The sequence below is a fragment of the Peromyscus californicus genome, unplaced genomic scaffold, assembly GCF_007827085.1.
Source record: "Peromyscus californicus insignis strain IS unplaced genomic scaffold, ASM782708v3 Scaffold_2__1_contigs__length_46816999, whole genome shotgun sequence".
In the NCBI taxonomy this organism is placed as follows: Eukaryota; Metazoa; Chordata; class Mammalia; order Rodentia; family Cricetidae; genus Peromyscus; species Peromyscus californicus.
This window is the reverse complement of record NW_026294540.1, coordinates 20,425,792-20,449,041: the sequence shown is the minus strand read 5'-3', so window position 1 is coordinate 20,449,041 and position 23,250 is coordinate 20,425,792. Positions and strand designations below refer to the sequence as shown.

The 23,250-nt window shown below is 43.3% G+C and overlaps 1 protein-coding gene across 3 annotated transcripts in view; it reads right to left on the bottom strand.

Annotated features, from left to right (window-relative positions):
- The window catches only part of Rabgef1 (RAB guanine nucleotide exchange factor 1), a 52,614-nt gene that overhangs the window by 22,659 nt on the left and 6,705 nt on the right, over positions 1–23,250 (bottom strand). For 2 of the 3 annotated variants that reach the window (XM_052755573.1, XM_052755574.1), the window contains exons 2-3: positions 8,746–8,931; positions 6,378–6,544 (exon numbers count right to left, since the gene is read on the bottom strand). In XM_052755573.1, the coding sequence (XP_052611533.1) occupies positions 6,378–6,544; positions 8,746–8,924 (346 nt within the window). In that variant the 5' untranslated portion in view covers positions 8,925–8,931. Of the gene's footprint in view, positions 1–6,377; positions 6,545–8,745; positions 8,949–23,250 lie in introns of those variants that run through there. The other variant, XM_052755572.1, reaches the window with a different exon arrangement.

The following is a 23,250-nucleotide window of genomic DNA, read 5'->3' as shown; positions in this document are numbered from 1 at the left end:
ATGTGGATTCCAGGCCAGCCTGGGCTACAAAGTGAGACCCCATGTCACAACAACAACAAAAAGGCTGAACTGGGAACTAAGAATAGGAAAAAGATACAGTCAAATAATCAAAAAGAAATTACTCCCAACCACCAGCAAGGACATTTCACAGGAAAGTCAACTCTCCAAGACACAGCAGTCCTAAATGCATATCTAACAAGGCAGCTTTAAAATGCAAAAAGGAAAACCAGAAATGTAAGGAATGAGAAACAAATTCACAACTGGAGAGTTCAATCCTCCACCGTGAGTGACTGACAAAGCAGGAAGTAGAGAAATCAGTAAGAACACAACACTGGGGCTGGCAGGATGGCCCAGCAGGTAAAAGACAAGCCTGACAGTGAGTCTGGAGCCCACACAGGAAAGGAGAAAACAACTTTCATATATTGTTCTCTGACCACCACATACTCACCAATGCCTACACACATATACACACTCGTGTGTGTGTGTGTGTGTGTGTGTGTGTGTGTGTGTGTGTGTGTAATACAACACTTTCTTAAAAACCCACAATCTTTGTACAATACCATGGATACATATGACCAAACTAAAATTTACAGACTACTCTAAACAGAAAAAGAATATACACCCAGGTGACAAGATAATGAAGGTAATGGCTTACAGTGAGTACTACCGTATATTAAGTGCTTCTACGAGACTGCTATGCAATCCTCACACACACCAGGTAGGATCCCTAGAATGAAGCAGCCGAGGCTTGAAGGTGTTTAGAAACTTCAATGATCTTCAGTTGCTTCCATGGTTAAGGGCAGAACTGAACTAGAGTCGGAACATCTGACTCCTGAGCCAGATGCCTCCCTATACTCCCTTACCCCAGAGGCAAAGAATACCGTGGGACTGGAAGCTTCAGGGTCAAAGGCAAGCAAGAAAGCCCAGTCATCTCCTTCACTGTTTCGCTTTTGCACACTCCTCTCCAACAAATACTTCTGATTAAACGAAGGGGGGAAAGTCCTCAGCTGAGCAACTGCTCATATCTATAATCTCAGCACTTTCAAGGCTGAAACAAAAATTGTTGGGAGTTCAAGGACATCCTGAATTACAAAGTGAGACGTTGTCTGAAAAACTCAGACTACCTCAAATCCCCCTTTAAAATGTAAGCAGAGAGGCTGGGGAAGAGCTCAGTGCTAGAAGATGGGATTGGCTCTATTGGTGCTCTCCAGACAACACAAAAACCTTTCAACAAAACAAAACAAACAAGAAGAAAGGAGATGGAAAAGAACAATCCAGTCACATTACAACTGTAGTGTTTGCTAGGGGCCAAGTAGCCAGAGCTTGCACATCAACTTATCTCGAGTTTCTCAAATAGAAACATAATTTACAGTTCAAGTCCATCCAGTCAAACAAGATTCTCAAGCTGTCCATCACAGCTAAACAGTTTACAAGGCTTTCCAGCTGAGCAACCCTGTACCAGAAGGAAAGTAGTGTTTCAGCTATCATTCAAGAAGCACTTAGTAGGTGCCAGACACTGTACTCATTAACTCGTTACAATTTCACAAGGTGGGTGATAGTACCACCTTACATATGAATCTTAGAGAACCTGCCACTACCTGTCCAAAGCCACGTGCTAGTAAAAGGAAGAGCTGGGATTTAAAACCAGATTGGAATCCCAAGCCCAGACAGGTTCTTTATAACTACACTGTACCACCCTGTGATTATTGCAGCATCTGTTTATGTCTACCTAAATCAGTCCCAGAGGGGCTCAAAAGATGGATTAGTGGCTAAGAGCACATACTGCACATACCCAGTCTAGTTCCCAGCACCTATGTTGAATGGTTCACAACCCATAACTATAGCTCCAGTGGACCCAATGCTATCTTTTGGCCTCCCTGAGCATGGTACTCACATGGATACACTCATACAAAATAATAATAATAATAATAATAATAATGCCACCAAAGAAGAGGGTACAAGTATGCCAGCATGCCAAGACAACAGGCTCACTTAAGTCCAGGAGTTGGAAGCCAGCATGGGGAATACGGTGAGATCTTATGTCAGTCACTCAACTAAAAAAATCTGTGAGTACTAACCAATCACCTGCTATGTATGATAGTTAGAAAGACAGACCAAATATTATATCAAACTTAGCCTTTGATATCTGAAGAGAATAAAATCTAATTGTATTTGAATGGTTATGAAGAATAAGACAGCCTGAGGAGGTGGGGAGGGTCAAGTATTTGTAACACAATCCTGGGAACCTGAGTTTGATTCCCAGCACCCACTAAAAAGGCCAGGTGAACTGTCATGTCTGTAATCCCAGCAATGGGATGGCAGATACTAGAGCTCACTGCTAGTCAGCCTATCCAAATTGGTGAGCTCCAGGTTCACCAAGAGACCCTATCGCAGATAGTAAGGTGGAAAATAACGAAAGAAGGTACCCAATGTCGACCTCTGGTCTCCACACTCACTCACACACAAATGCACACACCCACACAAACACGTACATTTACCACACACACAAATTCTTCAAATCCCTTAGAAGATTGTGCTTTGTTTGCAACCATACTCCCTTGGCTTAAGACCATTCTTTTGTCCAACTAATATAAATAAACTAACAGGAGCATGTATTAAGGAAGTAAAATAAAGACAGAATAATAAAGTTGACCACTGGTCTAGACTGTAAGTTGAAGCTGCACCTGGTATCAGCTGAGTGTGCTCACAGAAAGGCCAAATGAGCAAGCAGGCTGAAGTGGAAAGCTCACCTGACAAACTTACATAAGCAACCCGTGAACTAACAGCCAGCAGCACCTCACTGAGAAATGAAGGATTTTTAAAGTCTCTGAAGCTTTCTACCTGCAAAACAGCTACAATGTTAAAAAGCTGGAGTCCAACTCCTAACACTGAAAAAGCAAAAGGCGGATGTGATGGTGCATGACTCTTACTCCAGCAGGAGATGAGGGCACAAAGATTGCAAGTTTGAAAAATCTTCAAGGTGAGCCTGAGCTACACGGTGAGTTCAAGGCTAATCTGAGGCTCTAAGCATGACCCTGTCTAGAAAAACCCAAGGACTGGGGACATACCTGGTGCTACTAGAGCCCTTGCCTAACTCAGGAGACCCTAAATTTAATCCCCAGTATTGAGGAAGTGGGTAAAAGATAGAAACTAAAGGAAAAAGTAGAACTCTCTATTGGTGACAACGTTTTCCTAGAAGCTGGAAAGGCAACAAGGCAGCTGACAGACAAAGAGCTAGCCCACAGGAACATTAATCAGTCCCTCCTTGCCAACATTTCAGAGATTTGTGCTGGCATTGCTAGGAAAGCTACAGAATTCCTAAATTTAATAGCTACTTTCCAATACTCAGAATCTGAAGACTGGGCCAAGTATCTTTTTAAATTACATTTACTTAGGCATTTGGTTAGTGTGTGAATGTGTATGCGCGTGCTTATGTATGGGAGTACACATGTTGCAGTGCACCTATGGAGGTCCGAAGACAATTTTTGGGACTCAGTTTTTTCCTTCTACTACATAAGCTCTGGGGATCACTCAAACTCAGGTCATCAGGCTTGGAAAGAAATGCCTTTATGGACTGAGCCACCGTGCTGGTCCAGTCAAATCTCTCTCTTTTGAATTTAAAAAACTGCTTTTTCACATAATATACTTTGATCATATTCTTTACCCTACCCCAAACATCTTATAGAAAGAATGTGGCAAGTGAATGTGACTCCTGGCCTCAGCTCCATGTCAGTCACTGGAGTCCCACCAAGATCCCCCAGACAACAGCCAAACAGCACTTCATTGAGCAGATATGCTTCAAGGAATCTGTTCCTTAGTTCTCAGAAGAGGGATGCAAAGGTAAAAGCTATTTTGCACACGAGTTTTTACAATGCAAATCTTTTATTGTATGGGATCGTTTATCTGTACCGTGCAGTGCTGCATTGGACTCCGACTACACAAGAAGCTTTTACAATGAGACTTTCCGAGTCCAGCAACAGAGACCGAAAAAGTGCATGGGCACCAGGTGCCTAAGCAATAGGAATTGCTCATTCAATATATGGACATACTTAATACGACATTATATTTAACATGTACTTATGTTATATACAAAATGACTACATGAGGCCTGCATATGCAGAAATCACATATGTATGTATTATATGTAAACAGCAATAATCATCATATCTGGAAGGGCAGAAAGGGTCTTCCGGGGGCTATCACTGCTCATTCTGCCTGTAAGCAATGCATTTGCTATAGGAAGCATGCAGGGGCTCTGAGAAAGCAATCCTCCTGCCAGCATCTATGTGTACCCTCAGTCTCTCTCACCATTTCACACTTACAGCATAAGGCTGTGAGGCTCAGACACAACCAGTATCTTTTCAGCCTCACTCGAACCTCTTTCAACTGGCCTGTGTGCTCACTGAGCCTTTAATTTTATTTATTTCTTGTTTTAGTTTTATTTCATATGGATGGATGTTTTGCCTGCATAAATGTCTGTGTACTAGTTCTATGCCCAGTGACCAAGAAGGCCAGAAGAGGGTACTGGATCCCCTAGAACTGGAGTTACAGATAGCTGTCAGCTACCATGTGGGTGCTGGGTCTCAAAGCTGGGTCCTCTAGAAGAGCAGCTAGTACTCCTGACTGCTGAACCATCTCTCCAGTATCAAATCACTATGCCTTTAATGACAATCTTCTTTACACAGCATTTTATGCATATTTATCATTTGCGATTGTGTATATGTGTGAATAAATACAGGTGCCCACACAGGCCAAAGGCATTGGTTCCCATGGAGCTGCAGTCCTGACAGAACTGGAGTCCTCCACAAAAACAAGGGCCCTTAACTACTAAGCTATCTCTCCAGTCCTCACTGACCATTTTAGGAAGCAGTTGAGGGCCAAGAGAGCCTCAGCGGTTAAGAGCACATACTGCTCTTCCAGAGGACCTGAGTTCAGTTACCAGCACCCACATCAGACAACTCACAACTACCTGTAACTCTAGCTCCGGGGATCCCGCTCCTCTTGTCTCTTCAAGCACTTGCACTCACATAAAAAATTAAAAACTTTTTTTTTGTTTTGTTTTTTTGTTTTTCGAGACAGGGTTTCTCTGTGTAGCTTTGCACCTTTCCTGGAACTCACTTCTGGCCTCAAACTCACAGAGATCCACCTGGCTCTGCCTCCCAAGTGCTGGGATTAAAGGCGTGCGCCACCACCGCCAAAACTTTTTTTTTTTTTTAAGTGAGAAAAAAAGTAGATAAAGGAGCAAGGGAGAATGTAAAATGCTTTGCTGCATAAGCATGAGAACCTCAGTTCAGCTCTCAGAGTTCATACCAAAGCTGGCATGCTGGCACAAGCCTGTAATCCCAAGCTTGGGGGGACAGAAACAGGAAGACCCCTGGGACTCAATGGGCAGTCAGTCTAGCTAAATCAGGGAGGTTGGGGTTCATTAAGAGACTCTGCCGCAGAAAACAAGGTGGAAGCTGAGTGGTGGTGGTACATGCCTTTAATTCTAGCACTCAGGAGACAGAGGCAGGCTGATCTCTTTGAGTTCAAGACTAGCCTGGACTATAGAGAGAGTTCCAAGACAGTTACATTGAGAAACCCTGTCTCGAAAAACCAAGAGAGAGAGAGAGAGAGAGAACACAGATGAATGAGGAGCTGGAGAGATGGCTCAGTAGTTAAGATCACTGACTGCTCTTCCAGAAGACCCAAGTTCAATTCCCAGAACCCACATAGCCCCTCATAACTATCTGTAACTTCAGTTCTGAGGCATCCAACACCCATTTGTGGCCTCTGAGGCACCAGGCACAGTGGTACACAGACATACAAGTAAACAAAACACTCATACACATAAAGATTTGTTAAATAGATGAAAGACTACAAATCTGTCTACAAGAAAATACTCACACTGAGTTACTCAAGAGCCTCAAATGAGCCTTCTCCTAGCTGTATGTTTCCTAATAGCACAGTAAATAAGCTTTGGGAGAGAAACATCTCTCGGGTGACTTTCAATCCCAGAAAGAGCCACTTCTGATAACGTATGAACAGAGTGGGTATTACACAAGGAAAACAAGAATCCAAAAAATAAAGGTTAAAAAAAAAAAATTAAGTAGCCAATGGTAAGTAGTTGGATGAGAATGGAGAGTCTTATAAACAGAACTACACATTCAATTCCCTTTAGTTCTCCTGTGGAACAGCTTCTTTGAAAAACAAACGAACAGTGTCTCTGAATCAAAGAGAAAATTATTTCATGTATTGTCTGGCCATGAAACTTGATTTCTGTGTTAAAGCTGGACTAGAATTCTCTTAGGCTTACAGATGTAAAAGGCTGAGTCCACCTGCCTTCTAGATCCAGTCTGCCACTTATTCAGTCATACAAGAAGAAGAGAGAAAATTACCCTTCTTGGATCCAACCCTGGAAGAGGCACTGAAGAACTTCTTCACAGTGGTGACCTTGCGGGTCTTCTCATTGGTTTTCTTTTCCTCGAACTTGGAGAATGTGAGGGACTGGGCTCCTTGGCTGCTCTGGCTGCTAGCGAAGGCCTCTTCCTCTTCCCGCTGAAGTCTGAAATTCAGGGAGAGAATAAAGATCTGGATCCCCTCCAAGCTTTCCCAGGGTCTAAAAGATCTTGTTTAAATGACTGAAGAGGATCTGAAAACTTTATAAAAAGGAGCTAAATATACCAAATGGGTCTGAGGGCTCTAGCACATAGCTATAAGATGAAATTCTATACCTGTTGAAGAGTTCAATGTATGAGTTTAATCCCCAGGACCTCAACAAAACAAAACAAACAAAAACCAAACAAACAGGCTTTATACTTATAATCTCAGCATTTAGGAGGCCGAGGCAAGATTGCTGAGTTTGAGGTCAGCCTGGGTTATAGACTAAGACCCTGTCTCAAATTACCATATTAAGAAATGGTGCTGGGTGATGGAGGCACACACCTTTAATCCCAGCACTCAGGAGGCAGAGGCAGGTGGATCTCTGTGAGTTCCAGGCCAGTCTGGTCTACAGAGTGAGTTCCAGGGCAGCCAGGGCTACACAGAGAAACCCTGTCTCAAACAAACAAACAAAAAACCCAAAGAAAAGAACAGGGCTAAGGAGGGTTGGTGAGATGGCTCAGTGTGTAAAGACACTGGTCACCAGCTTGACCTCTTGAGTTTGACCCCTGAGCTCCAATGGTGGAAGGAAAGAACCACTGCAGTTGTCCTCCGTCCTCCAAACAAGCACTGTGGCACCTGCACACTCACACACACAATAAATTAATGGAGGAGCTGGACAGATGGCTCAGTGTGCAAAAGCACCTGCTGTTTGTGTAGAGGATCTGGATTTGGTTCCCAGCACCCACGTGGCAGCTCACAACCTCCTATAACTCCAGCTCTAGAGAATCTGACTTCTTCTGGTCTCCTCAGGCACTGAACACACATGCAGGCACCCACACACATAAAAATAAGCCTAAAAAAATATAGAAAGAAATGTAATTTTAAAAATTTAAGGCTTAGGCTGTAGCTCAGCTGATAGACTGCTTGCCTAGCACTCACAAAGCCCTGAGTTCAGTCCCCAACACTGCATACATGGTGGCACATACCTGTATTCCCAGCATTGGGAGGTAAAGGCAGGAATATCTAAAGTCTGGGGTAATCCTCGATGACATAGTAACTTTGAGGTCAGCTTGAGATATAGGATGACTAGGAGTCTACTACACGAAAGTATAGTTTCCAACAGGAACTTAGACATAAAATGTGGCTTCTAGCCAGGCTTGGTGGCTCACACCTGTGCCTCCAGCACTTGGAAGGCAGAGACAGGAAGATCACTGATAATGAGATGGACTATATGCTGGATACACTGAAGTTTCCAGATGATGACTAATTGACTGCAAACCAACTATCATTCTGGAACTCATTCTGTGGCAGAGAACCCAGAAAGATTACAAACCCATGAAGTTACCCTGTTTATATCTGTACTTCAGCACTTACCTCCAGGAGCTATATAAAAACCTAAGAGGCTAGAGATGGCCCAGCAGTTAAGATCACAGGCCCTGGAAGTAGATCACAAGCCATAATTCTCTGAGTTCACCACAGATGTGAACGTGAACGGCACAGTTACTCAACAAATACCAAATGACTAGACATGGAAGAGCAGCAAGCGCTAGCATCTGGTTTGACCCACTGAGACAGCATCACAGTCAGCAGGATGTCATGGCAAAGGATCAGCTTTACTCCTGGCATTTTCCAAGCCCCTGCACTTCTACCTTTTAATTTTTGTCATACTCATATTCGGAAATGACAACTACTTTGGAGTGATCCCATTTTAAAAGAAAAACTGAATATCCCCAATTCAAGGACCATGTATATAAACTAGTGTTGATTCCTGAGTGTTTTATATGGTGCTACATGCCTGCCATACTGGGTATGTCAAAAGAATGAGAAGAGCAATACTTGAGCGTCACTTGCCAAACCCTGTGTGCAGCATATCACATGTATGATCTCAGTTCATCTTCACCACAAAGTATGCTTGCCTTCAAAAGAGGTAAGAACAGCACACTCAAATGCAAAAACAACAAACACAAAATGAAGAAATCACTAAAAGTGATTTAATGAGTATTGACCAGAAAGAAGAAAGAATCCTCTCTTGATGACAAACTGACCTGCTGATAGATAGCTCTTAATAAGAGAGAAGGACGGCTGGGCAATGGCAGGACTTTGTGCCTGGTTATGTCACTGATAGTGGCACCCCACCTCCACCTAGCCAGTGAGTCCTTTTACCTTTCTGCCAGTTCCCAGTCCTCTTGGATCTGCTTCTGCCGGGCCTTGTGGTACTCCTCCCTCCAGCACTTGGAGCAGAAACCCTGCCAGGCAGGGTTGCCATAGTAACCGCATCCTTTCTTGCACAGGAGCTCAGATTGATCCACATGAATTCCCCGGCGTTCGGACTTCAGGCTCATCTTCTTCCTGATAGCCAAGGAGTGAGAAAGCATTGAAAATTAATTTACTACCATACTACTAAAATACAACACTCATGAAGAAAAATTCAAGTGAGTCCAAGATCTTCAAGACGTAAGGGGAAAAAGGAAGAAGAGAGGGAGGGAAGACAAAACAAAACTCAAAGTTAAACCTGGCAAGTTCAAGCAGAGTCACACTAAAGAAAGACTTCAATCTGATGGCTCAAAATACACAGTGCACCTTAACAGACTAATACTGGATTAAAGACCTAAGCATAAAGCTTTAAACTCCTAGAGGAAAAGCCTCCTGACACTGGCAAGGACTTCTTCACTACACCGAAGCAACAAAAACAGACAAATGGGACGACAGCAAGCTTGAAAACCTCTGCACAGCAAAGCAATCAGCAGAGTAGAGGGGCAGCCTATGGACCGAGAGAGGACATTTCCAACATCTACAGAAATGGCAAAACCCAAATCATAAAAAGCACACTGACAATCCAACAAGATAGACAAAGAACTAGAGTAGACAACTCCAAAGAAGCAATAAAAATGGCCAGCAGAAGCAAGACCCTGTCTCAAACACACACACACACACACACACACACACACACACACACACACACACGGCTGAGAAGATGGCTCAGCAGCTAAAGATTCTGCCCGGCAGAAGCAGATCCAAAAGGACTGGGAACTGGCAGAAAGGTAAAAGGACCTCACTGGCTAGGTGGGGGTGGGGTGTGGCCACCAGTGACATAATCAGTTGATTACCTGAGTTTGATCCCGCCGACTTGCATGGGAGATGGAGAGACAACTCCCAAAAGTTGTCCACTGGCCTCCTCACATGTGCTGTGGCACATGCTTACACACAAACAAAATCAATAAAATATACTGAGATGGTAGTGCACGCCTTTAATCCTAGCACACGGAAAACAGAGGCAAGTGGATCTCTGTGAGTTCTAGGCCAGCCAGGAATACACAGTAAGACCCTGTCTCAAACAAACAAACAAAAATGACTAACAAAAACTGGGCATGTTGGCATATGCCTATAATTCCAGAAATCTGAGGCAGGAGGATTGCAGGTTCTGGGCCTACTTAGCTTACAGAAACTTTATCTCAAAATAAATATTTAATAGTCAGCAAATGCATGAGAGAAACTATTGGAATAAATCAAAACCACAATGAGACATCACTTCACATTGGTAGGAAATTCACCTTACACACACACACACACACACTCACAAATTGGAGGTGTTGTTGATAGGAATGTAAAGAAATCAGAACCCTTCTGTACTGTTGAGTAGGAATGTAAAGAGATGCAGCCACCTGTCCATTATATAGAACCTGTTTTTCCATCCAGAAGACTGGGAATTGGAGGTGATTAATAGCCTGGTGATCTGTGTTATCTGTAGGGCCAGGCCATATCAAGCTCCCACAACCAGGACCAGAGGTGGCTAGTAGTCTAAATGATCCTTACATTATCTGTCTAGCCAGGAGCTCCTCCAAGCTCCCACAATCAGGACTGGAGATGGCTAATAGCCCAAATGACCTGTTCACTATCTGTATGACCAAGACAACACCAGATCCTTCCCTAGGCCCTTAAGCTAGTACAAGTAGCCTATCTCTAGAACCCATCTTCTTGGAAGTAGTGACATGCACTTTGAGTTGAATTTCGATATAATTATACCTCCTTGTACACCAGGGATTGTATGACATCAGGAACTTTTCCCCAAATTGTACTGTGTTTAAATACGCTGCCAATAAACCACTTGGCATCAGACTCCCAAAGATCTAGCCACGGCTGGCTAATTTGGGCTGAACTGAATTTTCATTTTCATCTCTTTGAGGTGTGTTTCTCTACCTGCCATGACACTTGCAGGAACCCCAAAAGACCCTATCTCAAAAAAACAAAACAAAACAAAAACAACAACAATTAAAAACAAAGTCAGGTGTAGTCCCACAGGTCTTTAACCCCAGACAGGCGAATCTCTGTGAGTTTGAGGCCAGCCTGGTCTACATAGAGTTCCAGGACAGCCACGGCTACAGAGAAACCTGTCTCAACATTAAAACAAACAAACAAACAAAACAAACCAGTAAAATATTTTGGTTCATGGGCTTGTAGATGGCTCGGTGGGTAAGTGACTCACATGGTGGAAGAAGACACACCTCTTTAAAGTTGTCCTCTGACCTCCATACACAGTGGCGTGTGCACAACCCAGCCCTACACATGCACAAATAAATAAAAATTTTAAAATGTTAAAAAAAATATATAAAGAGAGGGCTGAGGATCTACCTCAGTGGTAGAGTACTTGCCTAGCATGTAGGAGGCCCTGTGTTCAATCCACAGTACTAGAAAAATAGAAGTATATAAACTGTACTAAAAACAAGTAACAGAGAAGAGGTTCACAGGCAGGTAAGATTACATTTTTTTTTCGACTACACTATCTGCAACTGCTTGTTCAAACTCACACACATGCACAAAAATTTCAGTGGGACCACTGTCTCCCATACAAATAATGCTCAGGCCTCAGCTGACAACTTTCTTTTTTAGTTGTTTGAGCAGAGTGAAGGTAAATTTATTAAGAATAAGTGAAGGAAAATGCTGAGTGGGAAGGACTTCAAGGGAGGAATACCCTAGAATCATTAGCTACACTTTTGCTTTTTCAAAGAAAGATACACCTATTCTAAGGATCCTCTGTTTCAGACATTGTTGCTACAGCTCCTTTTTCATGGTGAATAAGCTTTCCTTTAACATCTGACAGAGCTGAGAGCTTCCAAAAGATAGAAAGGTACTTGCCTGTGGCTGGAGAGGTGGCTCAGCAGTTAAGAGCACTGGCTGCTCTTCCAGAGGACCTGGGTTCCACTCTCAGCACCCATAAGGCAACTCTCCATGGGCGTCAGTTACACACGTGGTGCACAGACATATATTCAAACAAAACACCCATACACATAAGAACTTTTTAAAGATATTTGTCTAATAAAGAAAAAAAGTTGGCTAAACATATTGACAGCCACCTAACACCAGAGCCACCTCCAGCTCATCAAGCTCCATCCTAAGGAGAAGCCATGTAAGCAGGAGACCATGGTGGGGCCAGCACATAGCTAGCTGGCTGCCAGCAGACCCATTAAAGCACCTGCTCACGAGAGTACGCCCTCTCTGGAGGGGTGAGGAAGCCTCATCGTGCAGCCCTGCTACTGCGGCTCTCTATGAGACAAGTCCACTGATCGGATTCTCAAACTTTCCTCACAAATTCAGACCTGTGCTTCCAGAAGGAAGCTGTTGGTGCTCTTCTGGAGGGGAGAGGGGTGACCTGATTGGCACATTTTTAAAGAACACAATCTATGTGCTAACATGTGACCTAAACATGTGACCATTATGCCAAAAGATATCCAGATAGCACACTGGGCACATGGAGAATGTGCATATGAGTCCACAATAGGGTGGGCATGATGGTTCAGCAGAAGCCTGATGACCTGAGTTCGATATTAGGAAACCAAATATAGGTGGAAGGAATTAATCAACTCCACCAGTTGTTTTCTGACCTCCACAAGCATGGTGGGTTCTCTTTATTCACACATACATGCACATACTACTACTAATAATAATAATACATGAGTGACAGGAAAGGCGCAAAGCTACACAGAGAAACCCTGTCTCGAAAAACTAAAAAGAAAAAAGAAAAATAATAATAATAATAGAACTTCAAGCCACTGATAGGGAATGTGTCATTCCATCACTGTAACAAAACAGATGACATAAACAACTTATAAGAAGGAATGGTAGGTTGTTTGTTCATTCATTCATTCAGACAGGGTCTTGCTATGTAACCTAGGCTGGCATCATACCTGCAATGCTGTCAAGGACAACCTTTAACTCCTGAGGGAACAAAAGTACATAAACTCCACTAAAAACTAGCAACAGAGAAGGGGTTCACACACAGGTAAAATTACAGTTTTCTACTATGCTATCTGCAACTGCTTGTCCAAACTCACATATCTGCACACATTGTTTTTCAGCAGAGGAACTGGCTGCTCAGTCGTTAAGAATGCTTACTGCTCTTGCAGAGGACCTGTTAGGTTCCCAGCATCCACGCTGGACAGTTCACAACTGCCCATAACTCGAGCTCCAGGGGATCTGACACCCTATTTTAGCTTCAGTGGGAATCTGCACTCACATGCACATACTTACACAGACACACACCCACAGTACCTCTATCAGGTACTTACAACTGCCTGGAACCCTGACCCCAGGGTACAAAGAATGTAGTGTATGTGGGCACCTTCACTAGTGCATGGATAAACATGCACAGGATAAAAATAACAAAATAATAATTTTAAAAGTTTTTTTCTTTTTCTGTTATCAGTAATTCTGAATGTTAGCTATTTTCCCCCAATGGGTCAAAAGGTAGCTAAGCACAAGATTAGGAAGAAAAAACACCAGGGACAGAGATCAGGTCCTAGCAGTTTTTCCATATCCATGTATGTAAATTCTTAAGATAAATTCAGAAATAGAAACCATTTAAACAAGTCAGAATGTTTCAGGGAACCAGTTTCAGTAGTTCAACTCTGAAGTCATCTTAACTATGACCTCAGCAACTGGGAGGTAGTAGCAGTGGCATCAAGAGCTCACGGTCGTCCCTGAACATAGCAGGTATGATGCCAGCCTAGGCTATACAGCAAGACCCTGTCTGAATGAATGAACGAACCAATCTACCGTTGCTTCTTATAAGCTCTTATCTCGTGGTTTTTTTTTTTTTTTTTTTTTTTGTTGGTTTTTTGAGACAGGGTTTCTCTGTGTAGCTTTGCGCCTTTCCTGGAACTCACTTGGTAGTCCAGGCTGGCCTCGAACTCACAGAGATCCGCCTGGCTCTGCCTCCCGAGTGCTGGGATTAAAGGCGTGCGCCACCACCGCCCGACTCGTGTGTTTTATTACAAGATGGAACACTTACAGCACTTGAATGACGACAATATTCAAAAACAACTGGAAAGATTGATTAAAACTGGGGCTGGGGAGATGGCTCAGTAGATAAAGTAACTGTTGCACAAGCATAAAGACCTGAGTTCAGTCCCCAGCATCACCTCAAAGCTGGAACGGCAATATGCTATCCACCTGTAACTTCAGTGCTGGGCATAGAGACAGGGAGATCCCTGGGGCTTGCTAGCCAGTTAGACTAGTGGTGATAGGCACAGTCACCTATATTAATTAATGAACTAATTTTTAAAAATTTGATACAAGGTTGCATTATATAGCTCTGAATGGCAAGGAACTAGCTCTGTAGACCAGGCTGGCCTCCAATTCAGAGATCTGCCTGTCCCTGCCTCCCAAGTGCTGGAAGTAAAGGTGTGTGCCAGCACATTTGGCAAATAAAAATATTAAAAAAAAATAAGGACAGCAATTGAAGAAGGTAGTCTACCCAACTTCAACCTCTGGCTTTCACACACATGCACACACATGTGTACCTATCTATGCACTCATATGGACACATACATATACCATGCACAAACCAAATAGATGAAATTCCACCTACTAGTGGATCTATGTATGTGCCAAAGTATGCGCTCAGACTTCAGACTCTCATATGTTTTCTGGAGCTACCAAGTTGCCTCTGTATACACAGGTTCTGCCCCTCAAAACCAAAGCCCTACTGGCCAGATAGGTTTGAGCACAATCTCACCCTTTAGCTGAATATTTAGGCATGCAGACACAAGGTGAACCCCAGAAGGAAGTCAGGCATAACCTGAAACCAAAAGCCGATCACAGAGATGAGTGGATGCAGACACAAAGACCTGACACGGGAGCTATAAAGACAGAAAGGGCACACTGAACACTATCTTCTTAGGATGCTCAAAAGTGAGAGGGAGGGGAGGGAGGGAGGGAGGGAGGGAGGGAGGAATATATGAATTAGGGAGAAGATCAGAACTCAGTATCTCAGTATCACCAAGTCCTCAGTGAGATCGCCATTTCCCTCCAGCATCAGACACTGGGCCTGCAACACAGGGAAAGCTCAAGTTCTGGCCAAAGCAGGAGAAAGGCACAGGGAGATCCTTCTAGTCTACTGTGTCTAGTGGTGTGTGTGGGGGGAGGGGTGCGAGCGCATGTACTCACATGGAGGCAAGAGGTCAACCTCAAGTGTCATTCCTCAGGACCGTCCTTCCCCCGCCAAGGCTCCCACTCACCAATTAGGCTAGGCTGACTGGTCAGTGAGCCCCAGGGACAGACAGTCTCTGCTTCCTCAGTGCTGGGATTTACAAGTCTGCTCCCCCCACCCCCGCCCCCCACAGGTACTTTCCTGACAGCTCTCTCCCCAGCCCCTACTTTACTGCCATCCCTCTCTTAACCACAGGGACAGACAACCCTGTACACCCGCAGCAGTGGCTGGAGTAGGAGCCAAACTCGGGTTCTCCCGGCTCTGTGCTGCTCCTGGGTGGTGCCGAATGCAGAAGCAGCAGAGCAGAACAACAGAAGAAAGGGAAGACAAGCCCCCAGAGAACAAAAATACAGGAAAAATGTCTCAGGCACAATTCCCAAGAAAGAACTTTCCAAGCTGGAAGGTGGTGGTGCACACATTTAATCCCAGCATTCAGGAAGCAGAGGCAGGTGGATCTCTATGAATTCCAGGACAGCCAGGTTTACAAATCAAGGTCCAGGACAGCAAGAGCTGTTATACAGAGAAAAACCAAAAAAAGAAAAAAGAAAGAACAAACTTTCTGGCCAGATGATGGGGTAATCCAAGTACTGGCCAGACTGAGGCAGGAGGATCATGAACTCAAGGCCAGCCTGGGCTACACAGTGAGACTCTTTTTGGGCTAGGGCTGGCAAGATAACTCAGTAGTCAGAGCTTGCTGGCCAGCCAGCCAATCTGAGTTCAACCTTTGGGTCTGAAATGGTGGAAGGAGAGAACAAACTGCAGCCAGCTGGCCTCTGACCTCCACACACACAGCATGATGTGTGTGCCTCTACAAACATACACAAAACATAACTGAAAATGTAAAAAGAAAAGAGATACAAGTGTTCTTTTCCAGAACAAGGGGAGAGTCTGTTTACTGTGCAGTCCAGTGAGTGCACCACGTCTCTCCCCATGAAAGTCAATAGACTAATAAAGTCATGAAATCTGGGTTCCTTAATCTTGAACTCCTCAGCTGTGACTGCCTACATGGGACTTGTGGGGCAAAGGTACTCCCTATGACGTAAAGCCTATTCTGCTGATATCCTGAACAGCGGGTCCCTTTGTTCCTGTCTTCTGTCTGTATCTATCAACTTTGGCAGACTCACTTGCTAGCTGTAAGCAGGGCAAAAGTTCCAGTCCTTTACTGTCCTTAACAATTCCAGCAAGGAGTACATGGGAAACTATTACCACCCTTAGCCATGAGAACATTACAAGGAGAAGCCACTGGATGGGGGTGGAGGTGTAGCTCAGTGGTAGAGCACTTACCTAATTTGCTCAAGGCCCTGGGTTCGATCCCCTGCACTGCCCAAAACAAAATAAACAAATAAAAACTCCACCAAGCGTGAGGCATCACTCACACCTATCATATTGACACAAATACTGGCACTACCCACGGCATTCCTGTACACTCTGAGGGGAATGTAAAATAGCACAGCTGATAGGTGATAGCTTCTTTTTCGTTATTTTGGTTTTCTGACATAGGGTCATACTGAGATGCATACTGATGTCAAACTCATAGCAATTCTCCTGCCTCATGCTCCTGAGTGCTGGCATTATAGGTGTGAACCACCACACCCACCTACATATTCTATAGTGTTTACTCATAAAATACAAATATTTTTACATACTGACAGACACCTGGGCCACTACCATAAGTAAAAAGCTCTGTGGGTCTTACTGTTTAACATGGGCAGTATATAGTTTAGAGCCTGAATAAAGAAATACTATTAATATTGAATAATTATTCTTTTTTCTTTTTTTTTATTTTTCTAGACAAGGTTTCTTTATATAGCACTGGCTGTCCTGAAACTTGCTCTATAGACTAACTCAGAGATCCACCTGCCTCTGCCTCCAGAGTGTTGGGACTAAAAGCATGCACCACCATCTTCCCACTGAATAATTAATCTTAGAACAACTAAATTTCATGAACTCATAACAAGCCAGTTATGTGTATATGAAATCTATGGAACTCTAACAATTGCTGAATAACAAGATGAGGTACAAAATATCTCACCCACAGTAACGTCAACATGTAAAAACACCTAGGAAATACTTTAATAAAAAAGTCCTGGGGCTGATGTAAAAATACTGACATATGAGGCATGGTCACAGACACGAATACTCCTAGCTCTTGGGAGGTTGAGGTAGGAGGGGGTCCATGTTCAAGATCAGCCTGGACTCAGAAGACAAAAATGGAAATGAAGAAAGCTAATGGTAAGGCTGTAACTAGTCAGACGTACAGTGACACCGCATAAAACACACATAAAACATTAGGAAAGTGACTCAGGTCCCAAGGTCTATAACCTTACTACAAATGACAGTGAAACTCTCAAGACTTTTTGGACCTTGGCAAAATGATCCCATATCTCACCGGCAACAGTAAACAGTACAGTTTTGCTGGGCGATGGTGGCCCACACCTTTAACCCCAGCACTGGGGAGGCAGAGGCAGGTGGATCTCTGAGTTTGAGTCTAGTCTACAGAACAGTTCCAGGACAGTCAGGACTACACAGAGAAACCATGCCTCAAAAAAAAAAAAAAAAAAAAAAAAAAAAAACCAAAAAAACCTCCATGAGACAGCTTTTAATTTTCTTTTTTTTTCAGTTTTTAATTTTCTAAATTAATTTTCTGAATTTTTTCCTGCATACTAGTTAAAACAGTATGAACTAAAAAAAAAAAACGACTAAACAATACAAAACTTCCAAATGAATTCTAATATGCCATAACACATAAAGGAAGGAAGGGAAAGGAATGTTTAAATAAATAGTTGTGAATAACTGGCCAGCAATCTGATATCCCTCAAAATAACTGGAAAGATGTGTTAAAGAGGCTGGAGAGGCAGTTCAGTGGTTAAGAGCACTGGCTGTTCTTGCTAGAGGACCTGGGTTCTATTCCCAGCACCCACAGCCGCTCACAACTGTAACTCCAGTTCCAGGGGTTTTGATGCCCTCTTCTGGCCTCCACAGGTACTGCATGCAAGCTATGACAGACAAGTCAGCAAAACACCCACACACATAAAACTCAGTGATAGCAAGGTCTGGGATGGACTAGGTTGCATGAAAACCTGTCTCAAATAATAAAAACAAGAGGCTGCAGAGAGGGATCAGTGGTTCTGTTCTTGCTGCTCCTGCAGAGCGCCTAAGTTTGATTCCCCAAATCCACAATATGTGGCTCAAAATTTCCTGTAACTCCAGCTCCAGGGGATCTGATGCCATCTTCTGGGTTCCATGAGCACCTGCACATGGGCACAGACAAATATATATGCATAATTAATGAACTTAATAGGGATCCACCTGCCTCAGCTGGGATTAAAGATGTGCACCATCACATCAGACCTTTTTAAGAGGGAAGAGATGACCAAGTTTCCAATTTGTCACACTATGTAACCCAAGCTGGCCTGAGTCCTCCCAACTCAGACTCCCATGTGATGATTGCAGTGTCCACCATCACACCATCACAACTTAAAATATTTGAAGAGAGAAAGAAAGATGAAAGACCTAACATCACACATTTCTGAAACTTCTATACCTAGAGGCTACAGGAAAATCAAGAAGGAAGTGAATCTGAATACACAAATTTAAACGTCCATCTAGTTTTAAAAAGGCCTCACCTGTGACCAAAATAGAGCGGCAAAAAGAGAGTGGAAAATAACACTGACATGTGCCAATGAGGCAGTCTCTTATACAGAGAGATAATATTAATAAAAGCCTGAGATTGGCTGGCAGCTGGCAGGACAAGAGCATGGGCGGGTTCTTTGCAAACTGAGCAGCCTCCTTGAAACCCAAGTGGAAAGTCCTAGTGCATGCATTTGACATTTTGATATACGCCTCCAAACAGGCCTCAGAAAAAGGCAATGTCTGTCCTGCCTGCCATTCCACTCCCAGAGTAAGGGGACCTACTTCCCACAGCCTCAGAAGCAGCATCAGAAAACTTCCATTTTTGCCAATCAACAGTTATCCAATGTTATTACTGTTTGCCTTTAAAGATTTTATTTTTAAGCTGGGCAGTGGTGGCGCACGCCTTTAATCCCAGCACTCGGGAGGCAGAGGCAGGTGGATCTTTGTGAGTTCGAGGCCAGCCCGAGCTACAGAGTGAGTTCCAGGAAAGGCGCAAAGCTACACAGAGATACCCTGTTTTGAAAAAAAAAAAAAAAAAATTTATTTTTAACTATGTGATGTATGTGCGGGGGCAGAGGGTGTCCTGTGCACATGTGAGTGCAGTTGCTCAAGGAGGCCAGAAAAGGGTGTTGGGTCCTAGGGAGATGGAGCTACAGGTAGTTGTGTGCCTCCAACATGGGTGCTGCAGGTTCTCTGTAATGGCAGTATGTGCTCTTAACCTGAGCCCTTTCTTCAGCACCTGATTAACAATTTTTATTGGTATTTGTTACCACACGTAAATTTTTTCAATAAATTAACTACTGATATTCTCTGCTCCCACGTTGGTATCTCTAATTTTCCATTTGATTCCCAAGTGCTCTTTTTGAGTGATCTTTTTTTTTGCCTTCTTTTATGTTATGAAGGCACTATCACACAAAGACATGGCATTTCAAATCTGTATACAGGTTTCATCAACTTCCCTGCTTGATACACATTCCTTGTAAAGCAGTATTTTGTGTATACAACTGACGTCAGGCTTCCGTGTTAACTGCTACAAAACAAAGTATGTAAACACTACTCTGTCCACGTCATCCTCAAAGATAATCAATCCATGAGACACAATTTAGAGAGTGAGCTGAGCCAGTGGAGGGGCATTCTTCGGGACTTCCAGGCAGCTACCCTTTGCTGTGCTCAGCCACAACTTCTTCACTTGAGCACATCAGAACTCTAATCTGAGCACACCATTCCCAAGGCCACCTACCATCCTCCTCTCTCAATACTCTTCTGGAGAAGCAGTCAGCACTGAGAGGGACAATCACTAAGTGCCTAAGCAAACAGACTTGGCCCCACCCGAGGAACAGCACTTTGGTACATAAAGCATCTCCACCACAGGAGGGTTGTTTTCAGTTCTATCTGACTTAGTTCTGCTTTAGCCATTTCACCTTTTCTCATACACTTCTGAGTCACAAGGTCTGAGAATCTGAGTTTATCCAGGTCCTAGCAATGCTACTGGGAACCACCTTGGAAATTACGGCTAGAAAGAAAGCGCCACAGGTGTGAAGCGACTCATCTCTCCTCCTGACCCCAGGAGGGGATGCCCTTTTCTTTTTCAATTATTTTTCTTTTATTCATATTGGTGTTTTGTCTGCATGTATGTCTACGTACCACATATGTGCCTGGTGCCCACAGAGACCAGAAGACAGGCTCTCTAGAACTAGAGTTACATACAGGTGGTTGTGAGCCACCATGTAGGTGCTGGGAATTGAACCCAAGTCCTTGAAGATTAACAAGTGCTCATAACGACTGACCCATCCCTCCAGCCTAAGATGCCCTTTTCTGAGTATGATAGAAGCCTGTGCCAACCTCCTGCTAAGAACTAGAAAGCTAGAAACAACATGAAATATCAGTGTTTAAAGGCACTACCACAAATGCACTAAGAAGCTTCTGAAGTATTTCACACTAGGAGGGTCCAGGTCCTGGAAAATGGGCAACAGTTTTATAAGGAGGTGACTCCAGGAAAAGGCAGAGAACCCAGGATGTGCTGCTAGAGAGAATAGAGGAAAATTTGGGAAGAGATAAAAATCAAAGCTTGGTGCTAGGAAGGCACCAGTTGATGAGTGCTTGCCTAGCATGGAGGAGCCCAAGGTTCCATCCTCAGCACCACATAAACTATATATGGTGACATATGCCTATGATACTAGCAGCCAGGGGGTGGAGGCAGGAAGATCAGGAGTTCAAAGTCATCCTCAGCTACACAGCGAATAGGAGACCAACCTGGGATACTTAAGACCCTGTCTCACAAAAAGAAAAGGAAAGGGAAGAAAGAAAGAAAGCCATACAAGTATAAGCCCAACACCTAGGAGGCTAAGACGGGGGACTGCAAGTTTAAGGGCAGTTAGAATTAGCTAGCCAAACTCTATGTCAACAAAAACAAAAACAAAAACAAAGGCTGGTGGTAGTGTCAAAACACCTTTAATCCCAGCACACCAGAAGCAGAGGCAGACAAATCTCTGTGAGTTCAAGGTCAGTCTGGTCTACAGAGTGAGTTCCAGGATGGTCAAGGCTACACAGAGAAACCCTGCCCCAAGAAAAAAAAAACAAAACAAAAACCAAACAATATATAGGAAGTTATTAGAGGCTAGTGAGATGGCTCAGCGGGTAAAGGCATTTGCTGCACAAGCCTGATGACTTCAGTTCAATTCCTGGAACCCACATAAGGGTGGAAGGAGAGAACCAACTCCAGAAAGTTGTCCTCTGATCTCCATACATATGGCATGGTATTTGCAGTGTGCATGCAAGCGCACACACACACACACACACACACACACACACACACACACACACACACACAAATACACACGTACAAGTAATAAAGTTTTTAAAGACGTTATTAGAGGGGACTGAGTGATGGCTTAGTGGTTAAGAGCACTAACTGCAGAGGACCTGGGTTCTGTTCCCAGCATTCGCATGGTGGCTAACAACTGCTATAACTCCAGCTTCAAAGGATCTTCTGGCACTGCATGCACATACGTGCAGGCAAGACACCCAAACACACACAAAAAAATTATTTTTAAAAAAGAAATTAGAGAGAAAATGGAATAAATGTGACTCTAATGTGTGTATGGCTGGGGGTGTAGTGCAGAGGTAGAGCACTTGCCTAAAAAGTATGAGGTACTGGGTTTGATTCCCCAGCACCACAATATATATATATATATATATATATATATATATATATATATATATATATATATATATATATATATAGCTGAAATATGCTATTTTAATGTTGTCTCTGTCATAAAACATTCTATTTTGTAGGGCAGGTAACAATATAATAAAGTTTTGCAGAAGAGTCAGTAGTTACTAATAAAGTGGGGAGGGGTTTGGTCCTGCCTCAAATGAATGTACCAGGCTTAGCTATCCCCCTCCATGGGAGAACTCACCCTGTTGGAGGAAGGAAGGAGGGGTGGGGGGGAAGGTGGGGAGGAGCAGGAGGAGGGATGAGGGGGGATCTGTGGTTGGTATGTAAAATGAATAAAAAAAAGAAAGTTAAATAAAGAGTCAGTGGTTAGCATATGGGTATGAAGGCAACTTTGCCATCTGAATCTCACCAATAGTATTAAAAGTGATATATTTGTGACTGGACAGTATCTGAAACCTTCCACAAACTACACAATTACCACATTAGGTTCCAACTATAGTAGCTAACAAATTTTTGAAGACTGAAACATAATTTGCTACATAGATGCCAAGCATATTATCCCAAGACACTAATTATAGAAAACTTTGGGGGTTTTTTGGTCTTTCTTTTTCTTTCATGTACTTCTGAAGATGAAGGCCAGAGGTCTGTGCACACTATGAACATACTGCATCACTGCACTGAATACCAAACCCTGTGATAGATTTTAGTCAATCTATCTCACTGGCTGTCAATTCTGTTTCTGTCTCTAGAATTCACATTTGCATTATCCTTATTATAGTCAAAGCTTTGGTCACTGGTCCAACTCATTCTTCAGGGCACATTAAAAAAACAATGTCCAAAGTTGATGGAAATGTAATTAAGGAGCCACAACATTGCACAACTGTATTTAGGCAAGGATGGTCCCACCTACTGTTTACTAAGGGTAAATAAGAACAGTCTCCTGGCCACACCAACCATGCTGGCACTCTAGAAATCCTAACTATTATTCCTGAAAGAGTTACTTTTCAGTACCTAAGTGGCTATGTTCCCACCTTAAAGTAAGTCCTATGTGTGGGCTTTTCAAGCTAATGATCTCTGTGCTGAAGCTAGTATCTCAAAACCTACTTCTAGAAATAAATCCTCACTCTGGTTTTGTTATCCTTTCAGCCCATCTAACACACACACACACACACACACACACACACACACACACACACACACACACACACACACACGGTTCTGACTGCCCAACAACACAAAACAGATCTACTCAAGGTGCTTTCCAGACAGCACAAAATCAAAGCAAAAGCTGAAAAACAAACTACTTCTGAAGACTGTACAGTCTTATCTGGATCATGTGAAACAGACCCTTGATTAAATGGTAAGATTG